The sequence below is a fragment of the Mustelus asterias genome, chromosome 4 (genome assembly GCF_964213995.1).
Source record: "Mustelus asterias chromosome 4, sMusAst1.hap1.1, whole genome shotgun sequence".
Classification (NCBI taxonomy): domain Eukaryota; kingdom Metazoa; phylum Chordata; class Chondrichthyes; order Carcharhiniformes; family Triakidae; genus Mustelus; species Mustelus asterias.
In genome coordinates this window covers 104,496,280-104,509,231 of record NC_135804.1, presented here as the reverse complement: position 1 = coordinate 104,509,231, position 12,952 = coordinate 104,496,280, and the positions used below count along the sequence as shown (strand labels likewise).

The following is a 12,952-nucleotide window of genomic DNA, read 5'->3' as shown; positions in this document are numbered from 1 at the left end:
AAAATATCTTCCTTTACCCTAACTACCTACATTTGTTACAATTTTCACTTCTGCACTAGATATTCAAGTGCAATATCAGTGAGCAGTCCTGTGAGTGGACCTCGTGCCTCCAATACGCACAAGTTTACCTGCACTGCCCAATATAATTTTGCCTGCATGAATGAACAGCATCATGTTTACAAGTGTTTATTTAGTGTAAATCATTCCATGAAAATCGACAAAGCATATCCCACTATCACTGCAGATAAGTTCACTTTTCTTAGTAGCAATTCTCAGAATTCAGTTAGTACTATGAAGAGATCTCACCTTCCATCTAACTACCAGTTCAGGTTTCTTTTAACTGTATTTAACTTGTCTCAGCTAGATAGGAAGCTAAAGATACAAACTCTAACTTTCTCCCAACTCTTTTACCTGAGGATTGGCCACTGACACTGCCAACGAAACTGGTCATAATCCTCCTAAACTGTTTATATTCCTGGAAGCAAACCCCTGTTGTGGTCACATGAACCAAGTCATTCAAACACATTATGACGATACCAACTTTGTCTAAAGCTAATACAGATAATGGTTTTAATTGTTAATTGTAATAAATTAAGGCGACTCAATGTGGCTCAAAGCAACAGAACCTTTACTGCCAATGATAAATAAGCATTTACACTAATAGTGTCAAGACAGAATAACTATGCAACTGAACAACATTCCTCCCTGACCCGGGTTACACACCCTTGTGCTGGATTGGTTCAGCTTCCCACCTCAACACTCCAGAGGGGCCAGGGAACGCCCCCTTAAAGGAACCATGCTACACATTAACCCATCTTTCTTCACTAAACTTTCGGATTCTGCAGCTTTGTTTTCCTCAACCATTTGTTGTCCAGCTGTGGTGACAATGTTGGATCCTATGAGTGAACAATCCTTGAAAATACAATTAAGACACATGCCATTTCCAAAGACAAGCAGCAGCACCCAACCAAGGGATAGTATTTTGAATCATCTGCTGTATATATTTTGCTTCAATTTAATTGAATTATTTTTATCCATGACATTCAGTCAGTAAATTTCATTCAGGTTAAAAACTTAACAATGCTCTGCCCTGTATTCCACTGATATCTTGACTTCTAGAACACAACGTTCATCAAAACAAAAATACGAACATTAAATAAAGGAAAAGGCAAAAGAGACAAGCTGGTGAATAGCCTGTACAATCACTGGTGCAAAAAATATTAAAAAGAGTGACTATTAAACCTACAGCAAGCACACTAACCTTGCTCATGGCTTACTTATGGATAGAAGTTTTTGATTATGAGAAATGTCTTTGATAACTGCATTTTGTTTAGGTACTACTGTTTCTTAACACGGTGGAGTCAGTGATGGGGGCAAGTCAATTAAGAATTTTTGCTAAAAGTAAGGAGGTTGGGATAAATATATTTCTGCATAGAATTATTTAAGGATGAAATGCTTTGCAACATGGATGACTGATTCAGAGTTCATTGCAACCTGTATGGGAAAAAATAGGTAAGATTTGAAGTATGGGAAGATGCAAGGTTATGAGAATGTGATTCCCTGGGATTGGTTTGAGATTGCTCAGTACAGAGCTGACATAAATACGTGGGATGATTTTCTCCTGTGATGATAACCACTTTGGTTCTCTTCTTTAAACTTTCATGGGACCCAGGGGTTGCTCCCAGGTCAGCATTTTTAATTGTCCATCCTTACTTGCCCTTGAGGCAGGACCTCGCAGAGAGCCAGAAAGGTCCAGGCCACTTTTCAGGCCCCCAGTCATAATAAAAAAATGAAGATACATGAACACAAAATAAGGCACCCAAAAAAAAGACAATTTGATTTTTAAAAGTTTAACAAATGGGCTTTTTCTGTGCAAATGCACTAATTATTGAGGAACCAGTTTGTGCAATGTCACTGTTGATACTAAACATGGAGACACCATTCAATGCTCTTGTCCCATAGCTGAACGGTTATAGTTCTTTACCTGCTTCAACACGTTGAAAGTGCGTTCACCTGAAGCCACTGATGCAGGAAAACTGACAAAAATATGCAATGCAATTGTGATATTAGGAAACACTCCAGAGTCCAAGTATTTCTTAAAATAATTGTTTTGGCTTAGGCCTTTTATGCTGAAAAACAATCCATTATAAAGATTTGCTGAGAGCAAATAATATGACAACTTCAGCAATGTGCTAGCCCTGCTGCCTTAACGTATGCACATATTTTCAAACTCCTTCAGGCGCCAGTAGGATAGGCTATGCAGACACTGCCTGATGTACAATATGGAACAGCAAATTGTCTTTTCCTCTATCATTTCCTTAAGTGCATATAGAGTCATAGAGGTTTACAGCATGGAAACAGGCCCTTCGGCCCAACTTGTATGCGCCTCTACTACTACTTCTGGCAGCTTGTTCCAGACACTCACCACCATCTGTGAAGAAATTGCCCCTCTGGACCCTTTTGTACCTCTCCCCACTCACCTAAAACCTATGCTCTCTAGTTTTAGACTCCCCTACCTTTGGGAAAAGATGTTGACTATCTAACTAATCTATGCCCCTCATTATTTTGTAGACCTCTATAAAATCACCCCTATGCCCCAGGGAAAAGAGTCCCAATCTATCCAGTCTCTCCTCATAACGCAAACCATCAAGTCTCGGTAGCATCCTAGTAATTTTTTTCTGCATTCTTTCGAGGTTAATAATATCCTCTCTATAATAGGGTGACACAGTATTCCGAGTGTGGCCTTACCAATGTCCAGTACAACTTCAACAAGACATCCCAACTCCTGTATTCAATGAAACAAGCATTCTGAATGACTTCTTCACCACTCTTTCCACCTGTGACTCTATGTTCAAGGGGCTATGAATCTGTACCCCTCGATTTCTTTGTTCTGTAACTCTTCCCAACATCCTACCGTTAACTGAATAAGTCCTACCCTGGTTTGATCTACCAAAATGCATCACCTCGCATTTACCTAAATTAAACTCCATCTGCTATTCATCAGCCCACTTGCTCAATTGATCAATAAACAAGTTACAAAACTTATCAAATGCCAAAAAATGAACAAGTGTCTAAATAGGAGGCTCTCTTTTGAGCTTGAGGCTCAGGCCAAATAGCCCTCCTGAGCCCCCCTCTGATTGGCCCCACCTTGAGCAAGCGGTGATGTGCTGCCTTCTTGAACCGCTGCACTCCACGTGTTGTAGGTACACCCACAGTTCTGTTAGGGAGGGAGCTCCGGCATTTTGACCCAGTGAGGGTGAAGGAATAGTAATATAGTTCTAAGTCAAGATAGTGAGTGGCTTGGCGGGGAACTTCCAGGTGGTGGCATTTCCAACCCTCTATTGTCCTTCTGGGTCACAGAGGCCATGAGTTTGGAAGATGCTGCTGAGGGAGCCTTGGTGAATTGCTGCAGTGCATCCTGCAGGTGGTACACGCTGATGTCACTGTGCATCAGTGGTGCAGGTAATGGATGTTAGAGGTGGTGGATAAGGTGCCACCAAGAAGGTTGCTTTGCCCTGGATGCTGTTGAGCATCTTGAGTGTTGTTGGAGACACACTCCTCCAGTTAAGTGGAGATTATTTCATCATACTCCTGACTTGTGCCCTGGAGATGAGACAGGGTCTTCAGCATTATTGTTGGAATGTTATCTATCGCCTTTGCAGTATCCAGCACCTTCAATCATTTAAAGGCACGGGCGGCACGGTGGCACAGTGGTTAGCATTGTTGCCTCACAGCGCCAGGGACCTGGGTTCAATTCCGGCCTTGGGTGACTATCTGTGGAGTTTGCACGTTCTCCCCATGTCTGCATGGGTTTCCTCCAGGTGCTCCGGTTTCCTCCCACAGTCCAAAGATGTGCGTGTTAGGTTGATTGGCAATGATAAACTGCCCCAGTGTCAGGGGGACTAGGAGGGTAAATATGTGGGGTTACAGGGATGGGACCTGGGTGGGATTGTTGTCGGTACAGGCTCGATGGGCCAAATGATCTCCTTCTGCACTGTAGATTCTATGATTTCTTGACATCACTTAGAGCGAATCAAGTTTGCTGAAGACTGGCATCTGTGATGCTGGGGTCCTCAGGAGGAAGCAGAGATCCAGTTTTATTACTATTCAACTTTTCTGTGCTGGTTTATAGAACTGTGTTACTTGCTACACTATTTCAAGGACCAAATATCATCTTTCAGTGAGTTGAATACCCCCCAGCAGCAGTTGATGTTTGTTTCGGTGTGCATCCCTGAGAACAGCCCATGGAGCAGAGTCCTATATGACACAGCTGCCTGGGATGAGCCATGACAAATACCACTGTATCTTGCACCAGACCTTCTTTGCAAAGGCACATTCCACAAGGTGTGCACGACCGTCTCTTCCCTCCGCAACCACTTTGAGGGCAACGTGCAGTGGCGCAGAGATTTCAGACGTACATGAAGGATCTGACGCAGTGCCCTTCTCACCATCAGCCAAGCTTGTTTGAAAGTTTTGGTACTGAGGCATTCAGCCAAACGACTGACAGTCCGCTCAGGAAACCATCCGACAGGGTCCACCATCTCCTTTCCATCAGGGCTCGAGGACATCGCATGAAGACCATTGCTTGATCGCTTTGTGGTCAAAGGTGTTTTTCTGAAATAGTTTTTCCACAAGGGACAGGTGATACAATATGGCCCAATTGCTTGGAGCATTCTGCTGCAGTGTGACCAGAACAATCCTTCCAAACAGCGGCGAAACTCAGCATGTAGTGACACTTGGTGTTTGTGTACCAAAGATCTACGCACAGCTGGATTCAGCCACACATAAATGCAGCCTTTAGGATGAGAGTGGCATTGGGTACATTTCTTCCTCCCTTATCCAGAGATTTGTGCATAGTGCCCTTCGGACATGATCCATTTTGGATATCTAGATGAAGTTGATGATAGCTCTGGTGGCTTCTGCAGCACAGGATCAGGGTATGGGCCAGGCCTATACAATATGTGCCGATGGGCACACTCAAACTTGGGGCAGCTACCACCAAGGCGCAACGGGGAAAGGCCACTATGCAAGACCTTTCAACCAATGTACACTAAGGGGCTGGTAACTGTGCAAAGCCCCTATGGTTTAATACCAACCGGATGTAACTGTAACCTCCGAGTGCAACATGACTGATGTATATAGTTTGTAAAGAATTTGACCGTCTGTAATGAAAACAACAAAATATATGCAATGTTCTCATTACTGAACTGAAACACCTCAAGAGTGCGGCTTGATCTATGGAGAAAATGTAAATATCGTTGCACTTTACTACTATAACAATTTGAAATGTTTTGTACTGTATCTTTGGCTAAGATCAAGCGTAGGATCAAGCCTGAGATGAGGTGTAAGCTTGGATTTAGTATGCCTCTCTTATAGTGACCATGAATTGGATTCAATTTGAATTGATCTTTGGAGCAAGCAAGGAGATAGATCAAGGGCTTTCCCTGTTCACTCTGCTCATTGGCTGTGTAACTTTGAGAAAGGAATAAAATAAAAACAACACTAAACATGGATCTGCATTTATCCATTTCAAATTGACTTGAAATTCTATCATGTTGTGATTACTGTCACCAAGGGGTTCCTTTACAATGAGACATTTGGTTAATCCTGTCTCATCGCACATTGTAAGGAGTCCAACGCCGGCATTTCCACATCATTGCACATTACCAGGTCTAGGATAGCCTGTGCTCTGGTTGGCTCTAGAACATGCTGTTCTAAGAAATTGTCCTGGAAACACTCAGTGAGCTTACTTTCCAGGCCAATCGGATTATCCCAATCTGCACGTAGATTAAAGTTACCCATAATTATTGCAGTACCTTTCTTACACACTCCATATATTTCTTCCTGTATGCTCTGCTCTACTGTATAACTACTATTCAGGAGCCTGTAGACTATTCCCCAAGTGACTTCCTCATCTGTACCCAAATTGATTCTACATCTTGCTCTTTCAAGCTAAGGTCTTCTCTCAGCACTCAACGAATGCCATCCTTAATTAACAGAGCTACTCCATCACTTTTTCCTAGCTTCCTGTTGTTCCAAAACGTCAAAAACTCTTCAACATTCAGGTCCCAGCCTTTGTCACCGAGAAGGACAGGGGCAGCAGACACATGGGATCAGCAGCATCTTTAAGTTTTTCTCCAAACCACATATGAATCATAGAATCCCTACAGTGCAGAAAGAGGCCATTTGGCCCATCGAGTCTGCACCAATCACAATCCCACCCAGGCTCCATTCCCGCAACCCCACACATTTACCCTGCCAATCCCCCGTCACTAGGATCAACTGAGCATGGCCAATCAACCTAACCCATACACCTTCGGACTGTGGGAGGAAACCGGAGCACCCGGAGGAAACCCATGCAGACATGGAGAATGTGCAAACTCCACACAGACAGTAACCCGAGGCTAGAATTAAACCCAGTCTCTGGCGCTGTGTGGCAGCAGTGCTAACCACTGTGCCACCATGCTGCCCCTGACTTGAAAATATAATGGTGTTCCTTCACTGTCGCTGGGTCAAAATCCCAGACCTCCTGCCCTAACAGCACCATGGGTGTGCCTACACCAAATGAAGTTCAGCAGTTGAAGGTGGCGGTGGCTCACTGCAACCTTCTCAAGGGCAATTGGGGATGGACAGCAAATGCTGACCTTGTCAGTGACACTCACATTCCAGGAAAAAAATTTAAAAGTTGAACAGATGCAATTAGCTAAATAGAGGGTTACCAAAGGGGCCTGGTAAGCAAATATCCATCCTACACTTTTACCCACCAGTAACAAGCCAGGGTGATAGAATAATAATAATTAGATTAAATTACTTCTGCAAGATGGGATTTGCAGTTTGAGTAGCGGTCATAATTAGCTATTCCGTAAATCCATGCGCATCAGCAATCCAAATGGCTCATAAATCCTTGCATTTTTTACTCTATTAAGTGTGCAAATTCTTGTGTGTAACATTAACACCATTTCCAAAAAAAGGCATGTTTTGGCCAGAGGTTGCATTATTTCACCTCACAAAGGAAGCTTTTATGTTTCTTTTTTTGAAGACTTCACTGAGGCCCCTGAAAGTGGCTTTGCTCAACAGCTAACATTTCAAAGGTATTTGGTCCAGAAAAACACATGATATGAGATTCTTCCAAAACATTGAAAAAAAAAATCAGGATCAGCCTATTTAATTTTATAAGTAACTAGTCAATCTCCCATGGCACTGCCCAGGATGGTGGTGGCGGTGGGTATGCGGAGGGTGCAGTGGAATGGTCAAAGCGCAAGTTTTTCAGTGAAGCCACAGGTATAAAATGTAAAAGGGGGCACAAATACAAATTTTAAAATCTCAGATTATGTCCTTATTTTTTACAAGACAATCCATGGATAAATGCAATCAGGTTATAATAAATGTAATTTATACAAAAGATCCCGAATTCGAAAATAAGAATTTTCAGCTACTGTAAGAATAAATTAAAAAAGACAAAGAAAACAAGAAAGCTCTCCAAAATCTCATTCCTCAAACACAATCCTCATCATCCACAGCCTTGACATGTTGACTCAGACTGAAACTGAGCTCATGTATGGAGACACTTTACACCCCCTCTCGTATTTTACCACCCGTCCTTACTAAATGCTCCAGCGTCACACCTTCATTTCCCTCCTGCATTCCTCTAGTCACTATACCAGAGGCCATCTGTAAGAGATAAGTAAACTGACATCTGGTTTAAGGCATTAGAGCTCTGAAACCTGGTTGAAAGCCTGGGTTTGTTTACTTTTGGACAAGAGCAGGTTCAGAGGGAATTGCATTCAACAGAACAAAATGACTGAACTCCAGGAATATTACAGTTTATCACAACTTTACAAATAAGCTCAAGCTTAGAAGGAGGAACATAGGCAGATTCATGATTTTATGCAGAAGGTAACAAACATGTTATCAAAGGGTCATGAACGAAACCCAGAACATCACCAAACCAGTCTCCCATCCATTGACTCTGTCTACACTTCCCGCCATCTTGGAAAAGCAGCCAGTTTAACCAAGGACCCCATGCACTCCGGGCATACTCTCTTCTACCTTCTTCCATTGGGAAAAAAATGCAAAAGTCTGAGGTCTCCTACCAACCAACTCAAGAACAGCTTCTTCCCTGCTGCCAGACTTTTAAATGGATTGATCTTATATTAAGTTGATCTTCCTCTACACCCCAGCTATGACTGTAACACTACATTCTGCACCCCCTCCTTTCCTTCTCTACGGACGGTATGCTTTGTCTGTATAGGCCACAAGAAACAACACTTTTCACTGTATACTAATACATGTGACAATAATAAATCAAGTCAAATGTTGGACATTTATCCAGGGAGGCTGAGAGTGTGATTAGGAGATTTTTTGTTAGCCCAGCTAGACAAATTGCAAACATTTTTCTGGTCCTGTCTTTCTCATCTATATTGATTTAAATATTCTAATCCAAGTCTATGAAAAGTGTAAGAGGTCTTTGGCAAACAACCTGCTTATAGTTTCACCCACAAGTACACCCTATCTGCTTACACTATGCCTACTAATCCAAAAGGGTATTTCAACATTGTGTGATTTTCCACTATTTTATCTGGAAGCCTCATATATTTTTGGAAAGAAAAACAAAAGAGTGGAAATTAGCAAAGACTGCAGCTGATAACAGGCAGTTCCAGACCAACAACAAATCTAGTTGTTAAACTGCCATTGGACCCAGTACCAACTATCCTGCAATAACACTCATACAATATCTGATCTTATCACTAAAGGGTCTTTATCATTGGAAGTTTTGCAGATCCTCAATCATGTATAACAGCATTAGGTTAGTGAAAACTCAAGCCAATTACCAATTTCTCAATTCACAAATTAAGTGTAATCTGGTGAAACTGTTGAGTTGATCTTTCACTGCTATCAGCTTTGCTTTTTAAAAACATGATTCATTAGTTGTCATCTAAACATCAAAGTACAACAATATTCATTTGCCCATTATCCAAAGACAATGAGGATACAGGTGGGTGGGTGCCAGTTCAAGGGAGCAAATTACAGTGTGTTATGTTCATCCTGGGTGGTTTTATTTAACCAAATGTGTTTTTTTAAATTCATTCATGGGATCTGGGCACCAATGGCTGGGCTAGCATTTATTTCTCATCTCAAATTGCCCTTGAACTTGATAGGCCATTTTTAAGAGTCACCCCATTACTGTAGATCAGGAGTCACACGTAGGCCAGACTAGGTAAAAATGGCAGATTTCCCCTCCTAAAGGACATTAGTGAGTCATATGGCATTTTTATGACAATCAACAATGGTTTAATTAGATTTTTAATTCCATATTTTCATTGCATTACCCTGGGTCTCTGGATTACTATTCCAGTGGCAATTCCAACGCCTCCCCTGAATAAGTCACTTCAATTTACAAAGTGAGAAAACAATTCACACCACCATGTTTCAACCCCTATGCTGCTTCTAATTTATCACACTGCTTCTCCAACATCCAGGACTGGATGAGAAAACATTTCCTCCAAACAAATGTTGGGAAGTCCAAAGCCATTGTTTTCAGCCCGCAGTACAAACTCAGTTCCCTCGCCTCCATTCATCTCCTTTACTGACTGAAGCTGAACCAGATTGTTTGCAATCTATGTTTTATTTGAGTTGAGCTTTGGGCCCCTGTTCCTCTGCATAAAGCATTGAATTATAGAATCATACAGTGCAGAAGAGGTTCTTCTGCCCATTGCATCTGCACCGACATGCGAGGAACACCTGAACTCCCACCCAATCCTATCTACCAGCACTTGGCCCATAGCCTTGAATGTTATCACGTGCCAGGTATTCATCCAGGTACTTTTTAAAGGATGTGAGGCAACGCATCTCCACCACTCTCCCAGGCAGCTACTCCCAACTCATAACACAGCCCATTTCCACTCCCATCTCACTCTTTCTGCTACTAAAACCAATTTCTTTGTTTTACCTCCAGACTCAACTCTTCTAAGGCTCTCTTAGCCAGTCTCCCATCTTCCTCCTCTGCACTTGAGCTCATTCAAAGCTCTGCTATCCATTTCCTAACTTGCAATAAGTCCCACTCACCAATCACTCTGTGCCTGCTAACTTATACTGGCTCACAGTCCAGCAAAGCCTCAATTTTAAAATTCTCATCCTTGGTTTCAAATCCCTCCTTGCCCCTACCCATCTCTAATCTCTTCCAGCCACAGAACCCCTCTGAGATTTCTGCACTCCTCTAAATTTGAACCTAAACAGCGGCTCAGACAGGCAATCTAGGTAGAGACACAGTCGAAAGCTCAGCTCAGAAGCATATAGGACATGGAGCCTGCAAATATGCCAACTGATTCTCAACAGTCACAGGGAGAACTGTGAAGCCAGAAGCTAGCGAATGAAGATGATAACTAGTGAATGAAGGTGGATGCTTGGGCCAAAGACATTTCTTTCCTATATTTCATCGGAGGAAAATTCTGCACACCCACTACTGGATGTTGGACTAGCCGCATGACAAATCTGGGGCAACTGAGGGATGAGCAGAGGTGGTGATGTGTTAGGATTGGTTGCCGCGGTGTACATGCAGCCAGTTAATTCCCACTCTTCCACAACCCTTTCCCCTGTTCCCCTCAACCCCGCAATCAAATCAAAACGTTAGTTGCAAGCACTCAAAGAAGTAGCTGCAGCATTGAAATTGGACAGAGGAAAGCAGAGCACAAGATCAATAAACCATGTGCCTCTGTTCTGAAACACCACACCGCACTGAACCCCCCATCCCTCCCAAAAAACACCAAGTCACCTCTCCTGTAACAACAATTGCTCATACTAACAACAGGAGGCTCCCAAGCATTCTAAGTTGGCCTTTCTCTACACCCTAGCTATGACTGTAACATTACATTCTGCATTTTCTCGTTTCCTTCTCAATGAACGATATGCTCTGTCTGTATAGAGCGCAAGAAACAATATTTTTCGCTGTATGCTAATACGTGACAATAATAAATCAAATCAAATTCCTTCCCTCAACAAAATATCAGTGGTTTCTCTTGAACTCGAGATGATGGACGAATAATCTTACCTAAATTACTGAATTTATTCAAGGCAGGGTTAAGCAGATTTTTGGTAGACACTGGAATCAAAGGTTGGGGGTTGGGTTGGGGGCTGACAGTAGAATTGAGACCACAACCAGTTCAACCATGATCTTATTGATTGGCGGAGGATCGAGGGGCCGAATGGCCTGTTTCCATGGCTCCCCACCCGCCCAAAAGTAAAGACTTTTCGTGGTCTGGCGACAAGTACTAAAAGAAGGATTGTAATGGTTCATTACTGTTCAGTTGAAATCAGTACACTGGAGAAATTGAACCTAGGACCGTGCATTTCTGTACATTGGGGGGGAGAGACGGGTTAATCAGCAACAATGCAGTAAAAAGGTATAAATATTAAAAGTCGAATTGCGTATATTCCTTGCTACAAGTAAAGCAACATCGTGACAGCTTCTTTTGAGCCACAGTGTACCGTTGGTTACTTTATTTGCTCCATACAGATCCCCGTGCAGTTTCTCCAGTAGAGAGTGAATACAAGCTAGGGGCGAGTTTCGCTGGAGGAGAGGACTGTTAATCATTTACCCAAATAATACATCAACCCTCCGTTCCTGCCGGTGCCTCTCTGTTCCCTGTGCTCCAAAACAAACCTTTCCACTGCCCGCGGGGCACTAAACACCAAACCCAAGGTGGAATTAAAACAAGCTCCCTGCAATAGCCCCAGCACAGCTATTTTAAAATGCAAAGTTAAAAATTGGGAACTATGTCCTTCAAACGCCACAGTACCCTCAGAAAAAAAAGTTACTTAGAAAAAATATCCTCTCGCCTGAGCATATTTTGTTTTTTTTTAATCCTTCCCACAACATCCTTCACAAGTAATTCTGGCAAAAAGTTTAAGTTTGTTTTCAATGTTATTTAAACTGCATTTCCCAAATTCCCTTTCAATTGCAAACAATTGTTGGGGAGATACGAGTGCACGCTGATCATTTAAGACCCCAATTATTTATGCACACTTCACATTTCGATTTGAAATTTAAAATAAAAACTTGGGATTTTTCCTCTGCTTTGAAATGGGTCACTGATCAAAACACAAGCAAACAATGAAGGAGCCAACTTTTTTGGCACTTTTTTATGCAGCAATAATGGACATTTTCGAGGGGGGAGGGGGTGCGTTAGTTTCCTAATTTTTTTACCTTTGAGATAGTGAGGGTCTCTCCATGTTCCAGCCCCCCTTTAATGGTGAAGCCCCATGGAGCTCCTCCTTGCAACTGCACATGAATGTGTTGGTAGATGCTGGCTGTCTCTCTGCTGCGCTCCATAATCTCCTCTGATTACTCGCAGTTCCATCACATTCCCATTGATATTTTTTCTTCTTCCCACTAACTGCTACAGTACATCCATTACGGAAATGACATTGACTCGCATCTCCCCCAACACCACCACCACCGCTCCCCTCCCCAACCGCCTCCTCTTAGATTGACATCCAGCCCCGCCAATCACCTCTCCCCGCAAAATGTGAGCACCAAACCAACGCAGCGCAAGGGCGGGACTTGGGAATTTGGGATTTCACTGTTACTTCTTGGGAAGTTAGTGTGTGGTTTTTAACCCGTTACTTGTTTGCAATCCCAAAGACATCTGTGAAATGATTAGTTTCAAAGGGTTCTCGTTCTTACAACCTAGTATAGCCAGATCTCCAGTTTAATAAATGATACAACGTTTCTCTCACTGAATGTGCAGACTTGTTTGTGCTCTGTGTATTTTATACCTATATTTTCCTCTGCATTGTATTTCCTTTGTTTCTATACCATTGGATCATGCAGCACAGAACGAGGCCTTTCATCCCATTGTGTCTGTCCCGGCTGTATGAAAGGGATTAGTTCATTAACCCTGCATCTTTCCCTTTCAAATATATCTAATTCTCTTTTCTGAAATTGAAATTCCGT

General features: G+C 42.5%; 1 protein-coding gene across 2 annotated transcripts in view; it reads right to left on the bottom strand.

Moving 5' to 3' along the window:
• Nucleotides 1–12,468, bottom strand: part of shroom4 (shroom family member 4) — a 125,495-nt gene extending 113,027 nt beyond the window's left edge. For both annotated transcript variants that reach the window (XM_078211509.1, XM_078211511.1), the window contains exon 1: nt 12,203–12,468. In XM_078211509.1, coding sequence (XP_078067635.1) covers nt 12,203–12,328 — 126 coding nt within the window. In that variant the 5' untranslated portion in view covers nt 12,329–12,468. The remainder of the gene's footprint in view (nt 1–12,202) is intronic.
• Nucleotides 12,469–12,952: the final 484 nt, after the last annotated feature.